Raw genomic sequence first — 22,658 nt, forward strand, 5'->3', positions numbered from 1 at the left:
ACGGCAGATCTCCCATCAACACAGGACTTCATAAGAAGAGGGCATTTAAAACTGAAAACCAGGAATTCAACACTTCATTCTTGGCATACTACTTTGAGACAAAAACTTAAAATCCACATGTCAGAATTACAAGCCTTAGAGCGCAGAACCCACAAAAAAAGAATTTGTAACTGTACTTGTCAAGAAAAAAACTTTTATTTTTAGTTAATGCACACCTGAGAAAGATGTTCATTAGAACAACATTCTTAACGATATTTCTGCAGTGCTAGTGAGTTTGACACACATTTATATCACGTGCAAAGAAGGCATTGGGGTATTTGAAAAATTTAAAAGCTTCATATTGAAAAATGGAGCCTTTACAGAATCAAATATAAAACATAATTACTGCCTGAGATTAAAAAAAAAAAACTTACTGGTCCACAAAATGGTTTTACTTTTAACTTTATGGATATGTCTGTAAACAGAAATAGCTGGTGTCTTAAATGATCGGATTACAAAACTCAGAGTTAAATATTTTTATTGCCAAGTGCAGCTGCTTGCTCTCCTGTTTAACCACTGTCACTTCAAAAGCTGCACAAACCAGTTCTTCCACCCACACAGAGAAAAATAATTCCCTATGCACTAAAAATTACTCACTTGTAATCGATTAAAAAAAATTACCCATTTATTTAACAATTATTTTGTTTCAATGTGTTCCATGCCAAGCTAACACTCTATTCATTCCCATTTGCTGCTAAGCTGTGTTGCACCAAAAATATTTAAATCTGTTCTGTATCGAGCAGGGACAGTGAAGAAACAGATGCCCTGGAGCAGTTTATCCGAAAAGTGTCAATACTTTCTGTAAACCCATTTTAGCAAAACTACTGCCAACTGACCTGTCTAACTTGAAGACACTTCTTTATCACAAAAACATATAACTGGTAAAACATATCAAGGGATGAATAAAAGTGTATCCACTCTCATACCAAAATATTTCACATTATATATATATAATGTAAAATATATGCTTTACCTATAATTAACAGTCTAAAAAATCCAAATAACATGAACTCAAAGACATGAATTAAATTCTAAAGATTAAAAATGTATACAGCTACAAGAGAAAAACAGCAGCAAGTTTTAAATGTGCATATGCTGTCAAAAGAAAACAGAATTCAAACAGTTCGGGTAAAGACCCACTTCAACCCATGCAGGTCTGCAGAGTTTGTACATCCATCTTATAAACATGAACCGTATGCATGCAACCAATAAATTTTAACTTCTTAAAGTTCATAAACCTTTCTAAGGCTCTTCAGATCTCCCGAAGAGTACTGATGATTCCGTTTTTCTGCAAGCAAGTCAAACAGTTGCTGAACATGTTCTTTCTCATTTTTGCTAAGAAGAGCCAGTACCACCTGAAAAAGATAGTTTTATCATTAGCATAGGATGATAGAAAATCATGGTATTTGACAGAGATAAAAGGATATCATGCCCCTATTACATAAGATATGAACATTTCTTTTAGGTTTCTGTTCAACTTAAGTACACATTTGATCTAGGTTCTTACCTTAAATCTTTCTGCTTTGCTCAAGTAGAAAAGGTGCTGATACACAAGGCCAGGATCTTTTCCAACTACATAATACTCCAACGACTGGATAAAAATCAAAAAGATTTCTCCTTCAAGTTTGTTACTTAGCAGCACTGGCAATTGTTTTGGATCAATCATTGTTAAAAGATCTGCACAAGCGGCTTTATCCTTATTGGCATTCACTGCATTTATAATCTGACCAAAGTCGTAAGCGTTATCTGGTTCAGAAAAACGCAGTTTCTCCAAGGTCTTCGGTGGCACACTCCCCTGAACTGCTTCCTTAGAAGTAACATGGTCAGCTGCAATATCTTCTGATGTAGAAAACTGCCTCTCTTCCCGTTCATCAGATTCAGTCACCTTCACAAAGGAAATGGCAACAAATCATTTTAATGGGGATAACCTGGAGCTTCATAAGCTGTATGCACAAATCCCCCATTAATGTCACTAAACTCAAGTTAGCACTTTACTCTTTATAAAAGAAAGGCACCTACGTTCCCTTATGTCCTGCCTCCCCCCAGAATAGCACCTCCCTAATTCATCTTCAAAGGTTTGTAGTCAAAAGTGTATTTTACATTTCCAATCACTGCTTGGCACTCCACTGTAGAAAGACAAATGAAGACCACTGGGAGAAAGCTAATGAGGTCTATATACATAAATTAAATGCAAAACTGAAGAAGAAAAGCAGAACTGAAGTTTAGTCACCAGATACCCATGTTTCATTTCACTGCTCTGCTTTCCGAATAGTACAGGTATGTGGCAGCTGTATTAGGTTGCTGTTTGCAGTCTCTCTGTAGAAGGAGGAAGCTCAGCACGCTCCAGCTGCCTGAATACCCACTTTCCCAGAGTTTGCATCCTGTACTGAGTTTCTAGCAACCAAATAATGAAAATTAACCATTAATTTTAGCTAAAATCCACTTCAAGCTATCAAGAGCTGTGGAATTAGTATAAACTGACTAAACTCTAACCAAACGTGGTCTCTTCAACAGATGCCAAGGTTTTTGGAAAGGCTGAAGATGCTGTACTGCAGTACAGTGTTGTGCTGTGAACTACCTTAGTCATTTCCAGAAAATACTGCATTGGGCTTACAGATATTTTGTTCTATTTTTTTCAACAGCCCTTAGTATCAAGAGAGAAATCTTGACCATCTTTTATATAATTACAGCTTTGTTAAAATGGAATAATAATGATAAATCCCACTTTCTAATCAGATTTTCCTTACTTTTCTTGGCAGTCTCTTTTCACAGAGCTACCCTGTACTACAGCAGATAAGACAGGGAAGGCTCACTAAGGGGAAGCTGTAATTAAGATAGCAAACATAAATGCTTCCTACCCCACCCCTGGAAAAACTACCATTGCCAGCAACAGCAGTCAGCTGGTCTCTGAACAATGCAGTCAGTTCCCAGCCTCCTCTTTAACACCTTCCAGGTCCCTTTGTTTGTCACAACTCAGAGCTTAACAAATACTATACCCGGCTTAGCTGGTTACATAAAATCGCATGAACTCGTGACTATACGAAGTGTTTCAAAAAACCAAGTTGTTTCCACATTAACAACTGCAGTTCCCGTTATGCCACCATTCTGAAATTACATTACCAGATTTTAGCATCACTGCACGGACTGGTAACAATATATTTTAACTACACATTTTAGAATGAAAAGGGAATAAAAAAGCCACATTCTACAAGGGCCAGCAAAGCTACAAATCCAAACCCATGACTGAAAAAATCCTTTCATTGCCTAATTCCACCCAGAACTCTGCAAGGTTAACATTTTGATCCAGGACATAATATTACGTTACGTGTTTCTTTTATAAGACCCTACAGATACCTTACCCATATTTTTGCTCTTTAAGGCAGGATTTCACTCTTCAGACCAGTAATGTCACTCCTAGCACAAGGACAGCCAGCACGCTTGATGACAACAAACCTTTGCCAGCACAGCCCGGACCTTCCCAAGTCTCACAAGCTTGAAAAGCAAAACTGCTATTTGACAGCTGTATGCCATAAAACAGGCATTCCAAAGTCTAAGCAGATTTTGTTTAGAAGGCGCATATCATCCTCATCTGTAGTGCCATCTGAATGTACTTTTTTCCCATTTCTGTTGTGGTTCTATACACACACTTCAAAGCAGTCCAAGTTTTATGACAGAACGTAGTGGACACTGAACACATCACATGCAAGAATCCTTCAACATGCCCTCAAAATAACATGAAAAATTATCATCCCACCCACAAAACAATGTAGAGCAAGAAGTGCTAAACAAAAGCTTTAGTAGTCTCTCTTCAAATATGGTTTCTGTACTGCCTGCTTTTAAAAATGAACAGCTGTACCTCCTGTATGGTTATTTTCTTCCTTTGCTTTTGTTGACTGCCAGCTACAGCACTGCTGTCAAGGTTAAGCAGCTGTGTTACCTCCTCCAGTTCCTTTCTCGCTTCAAGAACATCTGGATCTATTAGAAGTACTCTGTTGAAATCATCGATACTGGCTTGGTAATTCTGTAAGTAGATGGGAAAACAATTTTTTTCATAGCACATCGCTAGAAAAAATAAATTTGAATTATCAGACTGGTCTTCACAATTAAGAAAAAATGCTAGGATCTTGACATTAAGTAGACAAAAATAATCTAAATACAGACAGTGTAATTTCATTAGAGGGGAAAAAAGGAAACTGAAGATGAGCTTAAGTTAGTATTTCACAACTGAATATTTCATATTAAATGTGTAATGTGAAATCATTGATTTTGAGAAATACATTCCCTGTATCACAGAACAAGTTATTGAAGATTGCTGCTTTTAAGCATAATTGCTTGCCATGTAACACTTCCTCAGGATTAATGTAATGTGAGTCGATCAACAGTTTGCATTCTTACTTTGCCAATAAAAGAGGGATAAATTAGGCTTAGATTAAAAATACACCTAATCTTTCTGGGCTTCAATCCAACAGACCATCTCGTACAGTTTGATATATGAAATTTTTGGTAATACTTAGGAAAATTGGGATTACGTTACGAACTCTGGGACACACAGGATTGGAGGGACCAACACAGTGATACAGTGGCTTTACGGCACAGTTACTCAATAACGAGTCTTATCTGTTGTTTAATGTTTTCATTTCAAATTTTGACATTAGGAATTATGATTATTTTTTTTTTTAGGCTAAATTTTCTTGAAAGATGGAGTTAATAGCGTCAATTCTGTGGCAGACTGGAATACCACAGAGAAAAATCAAGACACCTTGAGGCTTGAGTATCAAAAATAAGGATGAAATGTATCAGTAAAAACTAGGAGACCATGCAGACAACAGAAGAATCACATAACTTCTTTGTGTGAGGGACCTAATATTTCTTCTGTTCCCAAGCAGTATCATAAGGTTACTCTAAGTCATTCATATCATCATGAAAGAAATCCTCATGGACCAGATGAGGTACTTCAGCATCTCAACTGTAATAAAAGCGTTAGTGTACAAGTCACTAATTTTATTTCCTACATGGAATATTTTGTTCAAGACTGATGACCAGGTGCAGAGACATTGCAATAAATCTATAAGTGAACTGAAATCTGCTTTATCATGAAAGAAGAACAAGAGAACTAGAATCATTTAGCCATATCAAATGCAGAAAGAGGGTAGATTGCTTTCATCAGAAAACAGCTACTAATTAAGCTGAATCATTCAAATTACTGATGCGAGGATTCACAACTACAAAGAAATGAGAGTCTGCAACTGACTTCTGAAAATGATCACAAGGGGCAGCAAACAATGAGCCCTTCTGGATTTAAAACTGCAGCTGCCAGACTTCTCAACAACAATGACACAAGATGGTTGTACCCAAAGCAAGAGACTGGACTATCCGCTCTAGGAGATGCGGTCTGGGGTCCTGTGTCCCATGCTGTAGGTGCAATTCATTGCACAAGCATCATTTTTTCCTGATCTTTCCTAACTATAGGCCAGTTCATCTATTAAAAAAACCCTCATTTACTACATTAAATTCCACTGCAGCTTTTATGGTTAAATATCTTGATATTTATACACAAGTAACACTTCCCAGCTTAATTAGGTCTTTGCCAAACTACATGCTTTTAGCTCTTAAACTTTTTACTTATAGTCATTTATCAACCACAAATCACTTCTGTTGCTTTCTCTGGTTTTACAAATTGCTCACAACCCTGGAATTAGCAATAGTGAAGGCAATAAATCCAACCACAACAAAACATTTTGGGAGTCCGCAGCTCAGACTGTTCTGAAGGAACTGATAAACAGTGTGTTCCAGCTTATGTCTTCAATAACACAAATATAGCATTTTTTTTCTAGGATATTAAAAAAAGCAGAAGTTATTTCTCCAATTTCTGAGATTCTTCACTAGTGTTTAATCCCCCTTTTTTGACTGGTAGAATCACTATACCCCTCTGCTCACATTTATACTGATTTTTAATCAACTTCAAAATTAGGTTACAGATTGTTAATACCAGGTAGCTTGGTACAGTTACAGAGAAGATTTTATACAAAATTAAGACTTTTCACCTTCTTTGAAAACTAATCAATGCAAACTTTCAATGTTTCATAGTGTCTCTAACAGAGGATCAAATTTATCAAAAACATCCCATGGTTCCTACAATTTGCATTTGGAATTACAGCATCAGGCGAGAAGAAGCTTGTAGACCACTAAGCACAAACAGGTTGTCTTCAGGTGATCTGTAAGCTGAGAGACAGTTGGGTCATTTTTGTTAAGGCATCAAATATAACAGAGGTCTGAAGTAAGCATTCATTTGATGGACATTGCTGGAGCTTGATGGACACTTGGGAGTGATCACCTCCACTTATAAAGAGCAACATGGAAGAAAGCACTTAAAACGCTTGTTTAAAGACACTTGTAAGATTTAATACACAGACAATGACAGCTGCCACCATGAGCCAACAGAAGTGAGAAGCTGACAAATCAATACGAGGTAAGAGCTGAAAGGGTAAGGGGTTGCTCTGAAAGAAATACAAAGGTTGGAGGCTAATTAACATCACTGAAAAAGGGGAGAGGGTAGACAAATGGAACCACATGGTTCACATAATGAAACACAATATTTGCAGTCACATTCACAATGGGTATGGGCAACATAATTCTGCATTGATGAAGATCAGGTAAAAGGATACTAAAAAAACTACATGTAAGATGAGCAGAGTACAGACACCACCACAGTGGAGATGGAAAGGATAAGGCTGAGTCCCCACGTTGCCCACAGAGTAAGAAAGCAGATTACTGACAAAGTTTTGTAACGTGTTTGGAGAAGGGAGAGAGAACAAAGATGATTAAAATGCTGGTTTAATTTGACAAGCACTTAAATATGAGCAGATGCCAAAAGATATAGCTTGATATTTTAGTTTGGACAAAGACAGACTTGGAGAGAACCCATTTGTCATCATCAGAGATACAGTAATAGACTGGGATATCCAGAAGAATATTAGAGCGTTATTACAGAGTTGAAACTTGTTTAGCCAATCTCCAGTTAGACCTCAGTTATTTCAATATTCTTGTATTTTTTCTCTCAAATTACTACAAGTCAATATGCAAGGGTTTCTGTTGCAAAAATATTTATATTTTATGTTTGCCTATTCCTCTACAAAGTAATATATCAGCATGCTTCGTATTCACACATCGACTGCAACTACTTGATTGCTTTTGAAGAGGATAAGCAAGTTTAGAAGTGCTTAAGAGTACCTGCCATGTTCTTTTTCCTCACCTGTAATCCTTTGTACGCTAGTGCTCTTCTATAAAAAGCTTTAATATTAGAATCTTCTATTTGAAGAACATGATCACAATCCTGCTTAGCCTCTTCATATTTATACAGTTTCAAGTAACAGAGAGCTCTAACACAGAAAAACAGAATACACTGCAATATAAGTAAATTCTACAGTGCTATACTGCCAACAGTATCTGACACAAAAGTGTCAACTACAATACTCTACACAATGCAGTCTCAATGTGTTATTTTTTAAAGTACATAAAACCCCGTACGTATTAATAACACCACTGGACGGATTTAGAGAGGGCCAGTTCCTCCAACAGAAGTCAAAATTCAAGTACAACTAATGCTTGAAGTCAGTCAGATATGTAAGTATTTTAAAAGCAAAGCCTATGTTAGTATAATACAATAGTACTGTAGTGGATATAGTATGGATTTTATACAGCCATACTTGTTAAAGAAGTGCCCTAGATTAAATAAGCAATACTGCTATCTGCACCTAATTATTACTTGCAAGTCTCCAAGTGCCGGCCTAATCAAATCCTTCTTAGTTTGTGAAAGCTGATAAGATTACAGCATAAAGAATTATGCTGCAGATTTGGGTCAACCATTAAAATAATGCTGTTGTATGACCGTGATCCTGCCTTTACTTTCTAAAAACGTACACTTTCTCTGAAAATTTACTCTTTGTATTTGAGTCACTGCTTCTGCAAGTTAGTTTTAAATTAAAATCATATCAGTCTTCTCAAAATGTTCTAAAATGCTTTGCTAGTTATAACTTCATTATTGCTTACTCTATTTATATAAAAATTTTAAGATGTAGATCAGTGACATTGATATTTGCTTCCCTTGGAAAATTATGCAGTTTAAAAAAAAAAAAATCTGTTATTAGAAACACTCATTAAGTGGGCAAAAAATATTTTTTACAACAGTGACTGAAGGGATGCAAAATCTTTATTTGCAGTGTGAAAATATAACTATTGTTAGCCTACGAAGTGGAGTTAGATTTTGGATCTTTACCTGTTAGTGTAGATCGCACATTCCTTCGTATTTAACTTCATGCATTCGCTGTATTTTTTTACAGCTTCTTCATATTTACCCTTTTTTACAAAATCATTCCCTTCATTTTTTAATGTCTTGAACTTCTCCTCGGCTTCCTCACCTACATCACAAAAGGATCACAGAGTTACATAAGACCATCGGTTCACTAGAGGTGGCTGAGCAATCTACCCAGACTAAAAATAAATGCCTGGCAACTGAAGTATCTTTATCCGTCTGCACGTTGCTGTTTCTGTCCCAGCTCTCCCCACCGCTCTAAGAAAGGCACAAACTACCACACCCACAGTTGGCACAACACATACCTGCGCACGAACCAGGATAATCATGGGAATGTAACAGGCAGGTCTGCACCTTGACCTCCTTCTGTCTACTGCTTCTGTGTGGTAGGAAAGGGACTACCTATTTCCACCAAGATATGAATTTTATTTACAACGGCGGGGAGTGAATCAGCAGGATTAAAGGCCTGCCAGATCTCCACCATCGCACCAAGGCCGTCATAATTCGATCTAATACTCCTCCTGCAAGTAACTATCTCTCACAATTACTATGTTAAACTAACAATGACAAACATCACATCCGTATGGGTTAGGGAAACATCAGTGATATTCTGTTAATAACTATTTATAAAAGATGCTTTGAGGAACCTGAAAACACCTAACTATACTGTTAATATTGTGTTCTTCCATAATTGTCTTTCTGTCTAAACGCCACATCATTTGTTGCATGTGCTTCTGGGTTAGACCACCATTTTTAGCTGTGTTTGCAGTGGAAAACCAATCCTGACAGCAGTTTCATGTCTCTGTTCTGAGCAAGCAATAATTGGTAGCGTAGCTCCAAGTAGATCATAATGGAAAAATCTACTTTGCTAAAGAGTCTCACCCCCTTCCCAAGCTTCAAGATTTAAACACTGTACATAAACAGGTAATTTCGACAAACTCAGCGAGTTCTTTTACAAAAGATGGTAGTCTCCTATGCCAGAAAATCACATGAGGACTTGGGGGAAAAATTTAGCAACTATGTGAAACCATAAGTGACATACTCAAGAAACACAACTGAATTATAATTCAAGTTGTAAGACACAAAAAACAATGGACAGTTGTTGCAAAAAGGTGTCAGCCAACAGCAAGGTTTAACTACTAAACATTACTGCTGGAGCGCTTCTGGCACCAGCTATTACTGTCAGGTCTCACTGATTTAGTACAGGTCCAAGAAGACAACCACAACCTCATCAGCCTTCGGTGAAGAAAATTGTTACACAGTCTTCATGTAGTATTCCTAAAAACAAGGCCTAAACAAAGCTCTCTCTATTTGAAATAGACCAAGATGTGTTTTGCATCCAAATGCGACATAGCACACTTCATGAAGACAGTGACAGCCAGTTTCATTCACTGCTAAACGTGATCACTGATGTCCTCAGGAGCTGCTCATCTACTTTCCACTACAATAATCTTCAAACTTTCTCTATTAACAAAGTTACACAAGGTTACAGAGATGCAGATCTACTACCTAAAAGGTTTAAATAGGTGGGTTATATATTGAAATAAAAATCCAATAAGTTGTACCCTTTAATTACAGAAAAAGCCTGAAGAACAATCAGTACAACGATAAGCTCTTTCAAGCTAAGCATTTATGTTTAATAGCTACAATTATGCAAGACGTCAGTTTTCTGCTTCATTTGAAAAAAAAACAAAAGCCAGAACCAAGTGCTGCCCAATCCTTAAGAGTGATGAATCAGTGATGTTATGCACTGAAAACAGCTGGAATGAAAAGAGTTGTCACTGGGCATTTTAAAAAGTAAAACTTGTATCAATTTAATTGAGATACATCAACATGCCTCATGTTTCTGTAGCATTACTGAAGTTTATTACACACTACTATTCAAATTGTATAGAAACCACAATATTATAAGTTTCTAAAACTGTGTCTTAATCTTGAGAAAAACATCCAATTCTCATAAATGCAGGTATTTGTAAGTTGTCTGTTGTTTTACATCAGGTACAAATAAATTCCATGCTACCTGAAAGATCATTTTGAAGTCATAAAGTCTGCGGTGCCCAACAGTGTGGGTTATTTGAGGATATGCATTATTGCAGTAATGCGTTATGCACAGATAACCCTAGCACTGCTATATATTTGGCCAGCAAGCCAGTTACACATTGCAGCCCCCCCCGTGTTAATCAAGGCGAGATTATATTCAGCACTACTTTTCTTTATATAGAAATAAATTCAAAGGGAAGCCAATTAAAAGTCAAGTAAAAAAATCATACAGCTAAGGTCTTTGCGAAAAGAATGTATAATGTCAATGAAAACTGAATCAGAAAGGTTCCTTCACCCTATTTACTGCAGGAGAAAACTGGAAACTGCAACCAATGGAAAAAGAATCAGGAGGAAGAAAGTGTCCTAAACGAGTTAAGCACACAGTGCTTATGTGTAAACAAGGCCAGAACTAACACCTTTGAAGACTGACTACTAAATGGCTGCTGTCAAAGTTCGACTCCATCACAAGACAAGAAAAAAAACAAATAAAAAGAAATCAGAAGTGTTCTCTCGCCCGTGTCACTCAGTACTGGGTACTGACAAGTCTGCCCTTGCTGTTCAAAGAGCTCAGTAATGCTTTATTGAACAATTAAAGGACAGCTATACATTACGCAGCTGATTATGTTCCTGAGGTTGTGTGTTTGTTTGGGTGGTGTTTTGAGGGGAGAAACTGTGTTAGAACCGTAGTAAGATGTCAGGAAAACCACTGATACCTGTGATGGGACTCAATATCCCATTGATGATTATTGCTGCTGTATTTTCTTTTATTTTATATAACTTCAGAAATTACCTGCTGCAAACAACATCACTTGGCTTAAAAATATTTATCATAGTTGTGGCTCCAGAAAGCACGTTAAACCAAATAATGTAAATGACCATCATTAATCCGGCTTTTCACAAAGGTCTCTGATCAATATTGTCTACAGCAATTTTTTTGATATTACTAAATCATATTCCATTTCTCAAATAATATTATTTTCTTTTCTGTATGCATGTTTGCATCAGCTATACGTACGATTCATCTGTAGCTGTTCTTCTCTGTTGATATCTGTACTTCTTGGCCTATTCTCTGAAGTAAAGTTTCCTCCATCCCACCTGTGTAGCTGAGCAGCAACCGGGACAACTGGAATTGGTGGCAGCTTCTCTCTCCAACTGGGACCATCCTGATCTATTAAAGTCTTCGTTATTCTGAAAGAAAAAAGTCCCACCAACATGACTTTTCAGATATTTAACTCACACTTTAATAACTTACATCCAAACTAAATAATGTAATGTTCCAATTTTTTAAAAAAAACAATTATCTGTAAAAGTAATTAAAAAAAAAAATATTGTCACAGCATTCAATGGTATCGCACGCATTTAAGATTCAGACTTTTTCCACTTTAGATGTATTTACGCCGGCATTTAGAGGACAAGAAGCTGACTTAGCACGATCTGTAAACACTTAAGTAAATGACTGATTTCGCAACTGAGCTCCAAATGATGCCTACCATGTGTAACAGAGAAATAGGGAAAAAATGGATGTTATTTATTTTGTTGGCTTTTCTCAGCTGTTTTGTAACAAGTGTAGATTACAATATCCTCAGACAAAGTGTGGTACCTAAAACTGCAATGACAAATGAAATCTTTTCCACAATTCCCTAAATAACCAGTGCAGGTCACAAAGCAGGTATTGAGTTGCATTTTACAGAGCAGTCAGAAATTCCACAATAAATCTTTATTTTTTACCCACTTAAAAACGCAACGAAAATATATAAAAATTGTTTAGCCTTTTTAAATGAACACATAGCTATATATAGGTCAATTATTACCATCCATGAGATGTGCAATCCAAAAAACCATTCAAATGGGAGTTTTCCATTGCTGTGATACATTTTGGAGAAAGAACTACATAGAGAAAATGAGTAAAGCCATACAAGATCTCATTGCCCCATTACAATTTTTGTAATTTTTTTTTAAAAAACTCAAACATTGCACAGTTACGAGAATAACAGTGAAATAAATGTCTTCTAACCTCAAAATAAGCTTAACAGTCAAGTTCAACTGGCGATAAGTTGGATACCTGCTTTAACAAAGGAGATTCTCAATGAAGTAGCAAAGCAAGTCACTTTGGTACTGTAGCCAGTAAACCTGAAATTGGTATACTAGGTGCATTTCCATCTAACTCAAGTGTAAAAAACATAAGATATGAATACACATAAAAAAAATTAAGAACCTTTAATATGACATGAAGAATGAGACAAACTGAGGATTAATTACCCAACCAAGTTTTCTTGCTTAGTTTTGTTCTTTTAAAATATTTGAATAATAGCTATACAACAACAAAAAAAGCCTCAGTACAATACTATGTCAAAAGTCCCAGAGGACTCAGAACCAAATTCTTTTCCCATTAGCGTCCAATAGGAAAACCAACAGGAGCAGCAGCACCTGTTGTAACCTTCTTTACTGTAAAACAGAAACTACTACAATACTTTAAAGACCAATACAGACTAAAAAGGCTCTATGCAGAGCTATGTAATGGGTGGCTTTATGTATTATATAATGCTGCATGAAACACACCATTTCTTATGTTTTTTAACTGCAAGTAAATTTCTTATACACAGAATATCACACTTTGCAATATTATGCAGTTGCTTTATTTGTTCTCTAAGTGAACAAGAATAATGTTTTTCTGTGCAGTAGCTGCATATGCCCTTCCAAAAGCTCTCCTCTACCTGCATCATTCCTAAGCAGGATTTTATAGGACATAATAACAAAGCAGCTTCTTCAAGTTCTGTTTTGCTTTAATTTTACTAAAACTTTATATTTTTAACAATAGTCTGAATTCAATTCTTAAGAAAAATGTGAAACACCATCATAAATTGAACAACCCTAAAATGTACTCAGGTTATTTTATTAGAGAACAAAACTGTACGGTTCATATTAAAAAGCCAATTCATTAGGTTTATGTATTGCCCATAAAAAGTAACAGAATAAGCCTACAGTAACCCACAGCCCCATTGACTTCCTGTTTATTTTTCTCCATTTATCATAAAGGACTTTAAATTTGGAGAAAAAAATGGATCTAATTTATCGAAATCAACAGAAAGAATCCTGCAGGATTTTGTGATCAATTGACTTCTTGTAATGTAATAATCTAAGCAGAGCCTTTTGCAAAAATGTGCCTTTTGCAAAAATATGCACACAGATTTTGCATATCTGTGTGCCATGGTTTATTTAAAAAGCACAGGTAACTCATTCCCCACTTCCCCCCTAACTTGACCCAGCAATACTGCAGTCTGGGGTTCATCACAAATTGATTTCTACCATATCATACCCATAGCGGACTTTGTAATAAAAGCTCCCAAGCTACCTAATGCAATTTGTTAACGAATATTAAAAGAGCCGAGACATCTGCAATGCAACTTCAACTCAGTAAATGGGAAAGCATAAACATATTGCTCCACCTTAGAGGTTCTGCATTTCTAAAAGTGAAAAGCAAATACTAAAACACTCACTCAAGAGGAAATTAAAATACACAAAGTAAGAAATTCATTGATGTTCACAAGCTAGGGAAATGCCACTGATTAAAAGCATGCTTGAAATGTATTTTCCTGTGACTTGGCACACACCATTAAAAGAAACAACATTCCTTCCAATTCATCTTCAAATCACCTCAGGATAACGAATAAAAACCACAATTCAACATCATCTAATCAAGATAATAAACTCTCAAGTAACTGTTTATACATATTTTCAGTTGACTTTTCATAAAAATATATACTTACACTCCTAATTACTTCCTTTTGATTGCAAAATAATCAGATAAAAGCTTTATATTAAAAATTCTACTTATTTTTTATATAAGAATGACTACAAATATCAGATTGAACACTCATTCAATTTTAAGAGTTTTGGAAAGCCTGCTTAGATAGGCACGTACAGAAAGACAAGCCTGAACATGATTTATCAAACCACCTCTCAGACACAAGTAGGATAATGAGTTTTTCCAGTCAGCTTCCTACAGCATCATCATCCAGTTTCCAGCAGGAACTTAAAAACAAAGAAATCCTCCAACAGCAAGTGGTTAAAAGCCCAAATTTCTAATATATTAAAAAAATTCAACTATATTTTGAGGTCATCGTTTAATTTAAAAGGCAGTAGAAGAACTACCATTTTTCATTCGAATTATTTTTTTAAAAGGTCTGTTACTGTGGAAGTCAAAATGAATACTTAGGTAAACAATTTCAGTTTAATTCATAAATGATAAAATATTAAAAAATAAATTCTAGTAAAGGCTCCATTATGTAGGAGGTCTATGTTTTAGAAACTAAGAATTTGCAAGCAAAAATTAATTACCAGCAGAAGAGAAGAAGGAAGAAGCAGCTGAAATAAGGTGATGGGTTGCCAGGGAGGAAAGAGTAATGAGCAGTGAAGCTAAAAACATAAGGAAGGCCTAGAGAGGAGAAAAGGAAGAGTGTTAAGGGAAAAAAGGAAATAAGCTTATTACTAAGCAAGTTACAAGTCAAGGAGAAATAGGAAAAGAGTATCTGCAGGTAAAATAAGCCAAAAAGATTAATAAGTAGTATAATAACCACATAGATAGCAGAGCAAGTAGTTATCTCACCAGTCCAAGTGCTCTATTACCCACATAAATACAGAAGATCAATAACAATTTGTTGTGTTATGAAAAATAAGACTTCAAAGAGAAGGAGATAAAGTGTGATGATCTCCTTTGGTGACCTCTGGTCAAATAAGCAGAATTTAGAGATACTATGGATTTTTTAATGAAGCAATAATGGATGCTCAGGGTTATGCCTTAAAAAGGAAAAAAAGGTACTGGTTTCCAATGTTTGTTAAAAGTCACATGCATGTGGGTTCCTGCTCAATGATTAGTGGCTGTTCTGCTTTCATAAATACATTTTTGCCCATCAAAAAACGAAAGAAAAAGGAAAGGCATATCCTATCCTTCACAGAATTAAGTACTTACTATATGTTAATGAGAACACAATTACAATAGTGTCCATACAGCTGATTTTACACTACTAAAACATAATTATAGAAATTGAGACATCTCCCTTGACAGCAAGAATTAATGCTGGAAGTATTAATATTAGGGTTAAAAATAATATTTTATTACAGTTTATAAACCTCTAAGATTTGTAGCCAACCCCTGTATAAAGCTACTAAGGTGTTTACACAACTGCAGCATACTGAAGGATTCACACTTAACACAAATCCCCAACTGCCACAGGAAGACTGCTAATACGAAAAAGAAACAGAAACGTCAGAGAAAAAGTATGGACCTTAAAGTATTACTTTACATGGTATCAAATACAAGTTGAAGCACCAATAAAAAAAGCCTTTAAAATATTTCATTTTTAAAACAGACCTACTGCTGGCAGAGGAAAAATTGTCAAGCAATGGGAAAATAACTAAATGAAACAATCAGTCCTCTAGCTGTAACAAGCCTGCCTCTGAGGGACACAAAACAGAGGGGGTGCATAAAAGAGACAATATTGAATTCTACTTTTCTATTTGGACAGATATCACAAAATTTGTAAGTGGAATTACCTATTAACACTATCATTTGCTGCTTGGATGCTGCTGTCTATTTGTAGAATGGTTTTATAATCAACATATGCCTGTCGATACCGCTCCATTGACTCATTTGCCATTGCTCGTCGTAGAAGAGGCTTAAGAGAAAATGGCTGAAGCTCCAGAGCTCTGCAGAAAACAAAGGAAAAAGGCAGGATTGAAACAGAGTAACTGAAATAATATTAATAAAACTATTTTATGATATAGAGAACTATGCTCTCTATAAAGAACAACTTTGTGATTCCAGAAGGGCCTTACAGTAAAATAACCAAGGAAAATGGGTTTATATTAATACCCTAAATGGCATGCAGTTATGCAGTTGTTAGTGCTTTTACTACAACTTACCTCACTTAAATCCCCACTTTCCATCTGGAAAACTTCTTTCATGACCAAGAAGACATTAATGCAATGCCAACTGTTTAAGAGCAAAAGCTATTTTTCTTAAGTCATGCCTAGACACACAGCGATTTCAAGTACATTGTGCTTTTGCCTACGTTGATTTTCAGTTCTTCTTTCTTACATGGAAGTACGCACATACATTTAGTAAGACATGAATATGCACCCATGTTTTTCAGATTTCAGGTTTTTGCCTGTGTTTTGTGTCTACTCTTCTGATTGCATGCCTAGTCACCACCAATTTCAAACCCCCAACACTGTGCAATAAGAACTCTTTCCAAAAAAACATGTGCTTTTCCAGCAATATGAAGAGCAAACCACAAAGTATTGAAGATCACCTTTTATATATCACTGATTCTTGCTAAAGAGAAAAAGATAAACTTCGAAATACTGAAATTATGATGAGGCTATCTAATTAGATTTCACGGAATCATAAAGTAATTCAGGCTGAGAGGTCCCTAATCCAACCTTCTCCTACCAGTAGGGTCAGCTCTGAGATCAGACAAGTATGCCTAGGGTCTAATTCAGTCAGGCCTTGAAAACCTCCAAGGGAACCTCTGCACATCTCTGTTACAATGACCTCCACCGTTCATGGGGAAAAGGTTTCTCCCAATAAACAGTCCGAATCTTGCATGGTTCTTTTGTCTTTTCCCCTCCACAATGCACTGCCAGAAGAGCCAGGATCCATCCTCTGGGTAATCTCCTCACAGGTACCAGCAGGCTGCGGTCAGGAGCCCTGGAAGCCATTCTTCTGAAGCTAAACAAACTCCACTCCCTCAGTCTCTGCTCTCCAGGCAAGTGCTTCAGCCTTCACAGCTACCTCAGTGACACTTCACAGAGCTCGCTCCAACTGATCACTATCTTTCTGGTACTGAGGAAGCTTAAAACCAACAGTTATCACAGATGTTGTCTAAGAAGTGCTGAGTACAAGGGGATAATCACTTCCCTCAACTTATTGGCTGTGCTCCCTTTTCTAAGCCCAGGAGGCTGTTTGGCCTTCTTTGCTTTGACTTGGCTTTGCACTATTACTCCTCCTAAGGCCAGAGGAACAATGATTTCTAGAATATACATTTCCAATTACCCTATCATAAATATTTCCAATATTCCATTTCTTTTCATGTTGCTAAAAGCATTTGAAAAATACAGCAATGCACAAACCTCTGCAAGAACACTTGACATTCTGTAACTTAGAAAAATATTTAAGCAATTTCAGGTTTCTCACACCAAGAATGAAGAAAAGCAACAACCCTAAATAAACTCAGGGGAAGACAACATTGCTTGAAGAAGAGCATAAGTGGGAACTGAAAACTACATTTCCAGAGTAGGGTGCAAAGATAATACAGGCAGGGACCAAACCACACCACAGTACTAAATAATGTATCATTACTGCACAGGAGCCCTTTTTACTCTGTAACAAGAATCAAAGGCACTTCAAATCAGAGTCTTGAGACAGAGAGAGATCCAGACATTTTTGATACACTTCTAAGCCCTAAATTGCTAAATCTAAATGAAAGATAAACGTTCAATACGGTTTTTGTATCACAAATTTTGTATTGCAAATGTAAGCACTACACCATCTTTTCCTTTGAAATCAAGTAACCTATTTGTAGATGATCCTTCATGCTGTGTTGCCTAAAGAAGGTTTAATCACAGAATAAGAGGGGTTGGAAAGGACCTCTGGAGACCATGAAGTCCAACTCCCGTGCTAAGGAGCAGGCTGCACGTGCTCCCGTGCTGGAGCAGGCTGCACAAGAACATGTTCAGGTGGGTTTTGAATATCTCCAAAGCAGGAGACTCCACAGCCCCTCTGGGCAGCCTGTTCCCCACATCACCCTCACAGCAAAGAAGTTTTTCCTGGTGTTTAGATGGAACTTCCTGTGTTCCAGTTTGTGCCCACTGCTTCTCATCCTGTCACCAGGCACCATTGAAAAGAGTCTGGCCCATCCTCCTGACACCCACCCTTCAGATATTTATAAGCAATAATACGCAGCATTGCCTAATTCATATGTGCTGGCAGTTTTGCAGCTCTGCTTCTCAGTCTCTAAATTTTCATTTCTACTTCCGTCATGTTTGCTAAGCACCATGGGTCCTTGTGCATCCAGAAAATATGCATGACATTAAAGACGCTATCATTAAGTAGTAAGAAAATAAAGCTTCCGGTCGGTGAAAATACAAAACCCAAATGCTTTGTATTATTGATTTCAGTTGAAGTCTTACACACTTCAGACCTCCTGAACAGAAAAATGTGATGGCTGTTAAGCATGTCATCTTGTTTTATCAGCAAGCTGCCTCTGGTCCTGCATCTGTTTTAATGAAATATTGCTAACAAGTCAATTTTTTTTTAGATTACATTTTCAGAAAACTTTTCTGTTGGTTAAAACACAGGCAGTAATCCAAATATTTATTTAATAGAAAGTTACATGCATATTTTATTTTTAGTTTTGGGGTTTTTAAACAGCTAGGTTGTGCTGTAAAAAACCCAACTGATTAGTTAATACAATTTCTAACTGTCTTGAGATTTTTAAATACTAAGCTTCGGTCTTACTAACCACATCTCTGAAAATATTAAAAAAATATGTAGAAATACAGTAATAATTTAACAGAAGGCAAATGAAGACATCAGATCCTCTCTAACCCGTGTATCCTTAAAAGCCACAATAAGCAGAAGGGATTTTAGCTCAACTCCTGAACAGCTGTAATCACTGTTTATAACTCTGCCAAGTATATGTTTAAATAAAACAAACAAAACCAACAAAACCAAACACAGAGAACACACACACTATACACATGTTTGAAAGCAATTTCCAACACTGTGACAAGAATCTGGCTTAACAAAGCTTTTACATATAAATTACTATAAAGCATTCCTGAAGTGAGGCTGCTATTATATTAAAAAATTTAACCCTGCTATGCACTTCTATGTACACAAGAAGCCTAAGAACTGCCCTTACACAGCAAGACAGTAAGTTAAGTTATTCCTTTCCTAGGTTCTATGTGATTGTTTACATAACAGATAAAAGGTATCTGCCATTTAGGCAGGGAATCAGACTTTATTGAAGATTGTTCTAAGACAAACTGCAATAACAATGTAACAGTTAAAACGTTTAATCATCATCAGGAATGTCGCTGCTCTACATGGGAGGCTGCAATTTACCTGTTACAATCCTGAATGCAGTCACTGCAGCTGCCTTCTTTGAGGTAACACGCCGCTCTGTTTGAGTACAAGATACTTAAATCAGCTGGACTTTGTTCTCCTAAAAGAAGTTAATAAAAATTAAACACCATTCCTGAAACAACATTCAAGAATTAAAGACCTGCATACTGTATGTTGCACTGCAGTGATGCAGCTTGCTGACAGTGCAAAGCTGTAAGGAGCTTTCCTTTACCATCTCACCTATGTAATTATTCAAACACATAAATAAAAGCAAACAGCTCTGCCCCAAGGAAGTCAAAAGATTATTTTGCTCATGTTCCTATATTTTGTACCACATGAATTATTCTCTACAGACAACGACAAAGAATTTACTGCACAGTAACTCCCGCCAAAAATCCAGAGGAAGGCGAGGCAAATTAATTTCTAGTTCCTTTAAATAATCTAAATGATAATCCTAGATTTAAGTATAAAGCGAGAGGTATCGCACTCACCCAGACTGATGACATATTCAATTGCTTCTGAGTATTTGAGCACAGCTTCTCCAAACTGTCCACTCTTAAATAACTCATTTCCTTCACTTTTTAGTTTTGCTGCAATGGGAGGAAGTGAACTGCCACTGTCAGCCGACTGAGACCCTGCTCCATGCGACTCGGAGATCTTCTCAGCTTCAGGGCTTTCACTTTTTTGCTCACTGTGTAAATAGCCATTAACTTCACCTTCATGGTCTGACAACTTCTTTTGTGGTTTCTTTTCTGATGTGCCTTTTTTTAACCTGCTCTCAGTGGATTCCTTCTGCTTCTGTGTCTCTCTGTCCTCTGCCTTACTGCCACCTCCCTTGCTGTGAAACTTTCTCTGTGCGTTCCCCATCACAGCCTTCTTGGTACCCGCCTCTCCTCTGACTGGAACAATTTCTAGGAGGAGGTTAATGAGCTGAGTTAGAGCTTGCATCATCAGAAGAAACTATCGTCCTGGCAAAGAGGGGTGTACAGCCAAAGAACGCATTACCAAATCTTTCAGGCATCTTAATGTTAGCAAGATTTATTTGCCTCAGAAAACACTTCCAAGAACACAGAAAAACGCCTATTTACAAGTAATTTGCAATTATGACTAAGAATGTATTACTATGAAATCTCATTTCTCCTTGCTGGGTACACTGTAACCCCCTGTTCTGCAGTGTCAGAATGGTACAGAATTCACCTTGTAATTAACTCTTCAAATACTGGCTGTTACAATACTGATACACTGATTTTCCATAGACAAATCAAAACACTTGCATGTCAAAATTAGAACAGACTGCTAACAAACCAGTAACATTCTACACCTCAAATATAACATAGACTGGGAGGAATAAAAGCTTATAAATCATTCTCAAAAAGGCTTCATTTAAACATGCCAAACAGCCTTTTATAGAGACTTCTGATCATTGAACTTTCACTATTATTTATTACTAATTTAATTAGGAAAACTCATATAATAATGGCCTCAAATATATATTCCTTAGTCACCTGAATTCTTAACAGATTATCACCACAGAATTCAAATACAGATTTCTTCAGAGTCTGAATCTTGACACTACCAAAAACACAGAGCCAACTGTGGTTTTGGTCCTATTAAGCTGCTGGGTTCTAGGCCCCCTCTTAACACGATGGGCTCATCTGTCCAACAGAAGTGTTCCATGCATTCATATGCTGAAGTGATAGTTCCAATTGACTCAAACTCAACTTCTAAGTTGATTGAATAGGGGTGAAATCTAGGTTGTTCCAAATTACAGAAAGGCTTTTTACTACATAAAATGTTATTGAGATGGAACTTAACAGGCAATTTTTTAAAACAACTAGATTCTCTAGTGCCTAACAGACAGGTCCAAGTGCATCCTTCCTTGCTGTGGTCTTTGTTTTAAAATACTATGTTTAAAAATAATTTTATACTCCACACCAGGAACAATAATATGGTAAATGTATTCTACCCATACAGACATTTTCGGAAAATTTCAAATAAATTTATTTATATTTGAGACTTCTATCCATCCATCCATCTATCACATTTTGCAGTGCCAAATATGCCATAAAGATTTAAAGTCTGTTTGGTAGAGAGGATGAGGATGAAAGACTCGCTAGGCAGATGAATGAAGACGGAAGTACTACATTAACAATTTCCTTGGACACAGTCTAAAACCACTTCTATGTTACATCCACCAAAACACAGAACAGTCTGTATGTATACTTTCTAGTAAAAAAAAAGAAAATAGGAAAAAAACAATTTTAAATGTCACAGTGAAGAGGATATAGGACAAGCTTTTAGGAAAAAAACTACATCAAAACACTACTGAAGAGCAGCAGCAACTGCTAGAGACAAAGAAAAGGCAAGAAAGTCAGATAATGTGTGATATAGATGTCAAATGTCATTTCCTCAACTACAGGAGAATATTTTTTGAAGATGAAGTGCACAGAACCAATCCTGGATCAAACAGGAAACATTTATAGCACTTGGAGAACCTATGAAAATAAGAATACTTATAATTAACTTGATTAGCTGTCAAGTTGTGTTAACTGCCTAAATATTTCTGGACTGAGTAAACACCATGCACAAAATTGTACATATATAATTTCTCAAATCTAAGACCAGACATATTATAAATTCCAAAGAAAAGATAAAGAAAGGTACTGAAAAGCATGGATAAGATTCTGAAGAAATGACAACATATACAAATTAGAAAGATTTTTAATTCATGTTAGTACTAAAATAATGACCTTAAAATAGAAAGAGAGTCATAAAACAAAAGCTACTGAATACAACAAAAGAAACAGTTTATTTTTTTTAGTTGATGACAACATCCTTCATTTAAAATTACATATTTATCTTCCAGAAGCATGGCTCAAAAATAGTGGTAGCTGAATGAAAAACAACATATCTAAGTTCAGTTCACAATAAATTTGCCTATTAATGAAGCCAAGAAACATTTTCAACTCTTTTACCCACTCTCAACTAGGTATATATGAAGGCAATCAGAATGGCCCAAGTCTCCACAGATTAATTTTTTCCAATTTTAAATGATTTTTCCTTTTGTGCCATACACAATTAGCAAGTATCTGTTTTGTATTACATGTCCTTGGTTTAGCTTATTGGGATTGGCCAATTGTG

The 22,658-nt window shown here is 36.2% G+C and overlaps 1 protein-coding gene across 2 annotated transcripts in view; it reads right to left on the reverse strand.

Moving 5' to 3' along the window:
* Positions 1 to 174: 174 nt before the first annotated feature.
* The window catches only part of SPAG1 (sperm associated antigen 1), a 45,638-nt gene continuing 23,154 nt past the window's right edge, over positions 175 to 22,658 (reverse strand). The window contains exons 11-19 of one of the 2 annotated variants that reach the window (XM_054059992.1): positions 20,009 to 20,428; positions 19,518 to 19,617; positions 15,944 to 16,096; positions 11,406 to 11,578; positions 8,315 to 8,456; positions 7,292 to 7,418; positions 3,896 to 4,060; positions 1,547 to 1,924; positions 175 to 1,394 (exon numbers count right to left, since the gene is read on the reverse strand). In XM_054059992.1, the coding sequence (XP_053915967.1) occupies positions 1,263 to 1,394; positions 1,547 to 1,924; positions 3,896 to 4,060; positions 7,292 to 7,418; positions 8,315 to 8,456; positions 11,406 to 11,578; positions 15,944 to 16,096; positions 19,518 to 19,617; positions 20,009 to 20,428 (1,790 nt within the window). In that variant the 3' untranslated portion in view covers positions 175 to 1,262. The remainder of the gene's footprint in view (positions 1,395 to 1,546; positions 1,925 to 3,895; positions 4,061 to 7,291; positions 7,419 to 8,314; positions 8,457 to 11,405; positions 11,579 to 15,943; positions 16,097 to 19,517; positions 19,618 to 20,008; positions 20,429 to 22,658) is intronic. The other variant, XM_054059993.1, reaches the window with a different exon arrangement.

Source organism: Cuculus canorus, chromosome 2 (assembly GCF_017976375.1).
Source record: "Cuculus canorus isolate bCucCan1 chromosome 2, bCucCan1.pri, whole genome shotgun sequence".
Lineage (NCBI taxonomy): Eukaryota > Metazoa > Chordata > Aves > Cuculiformes > Cuculidae > Cuculus > Cuculus canorus.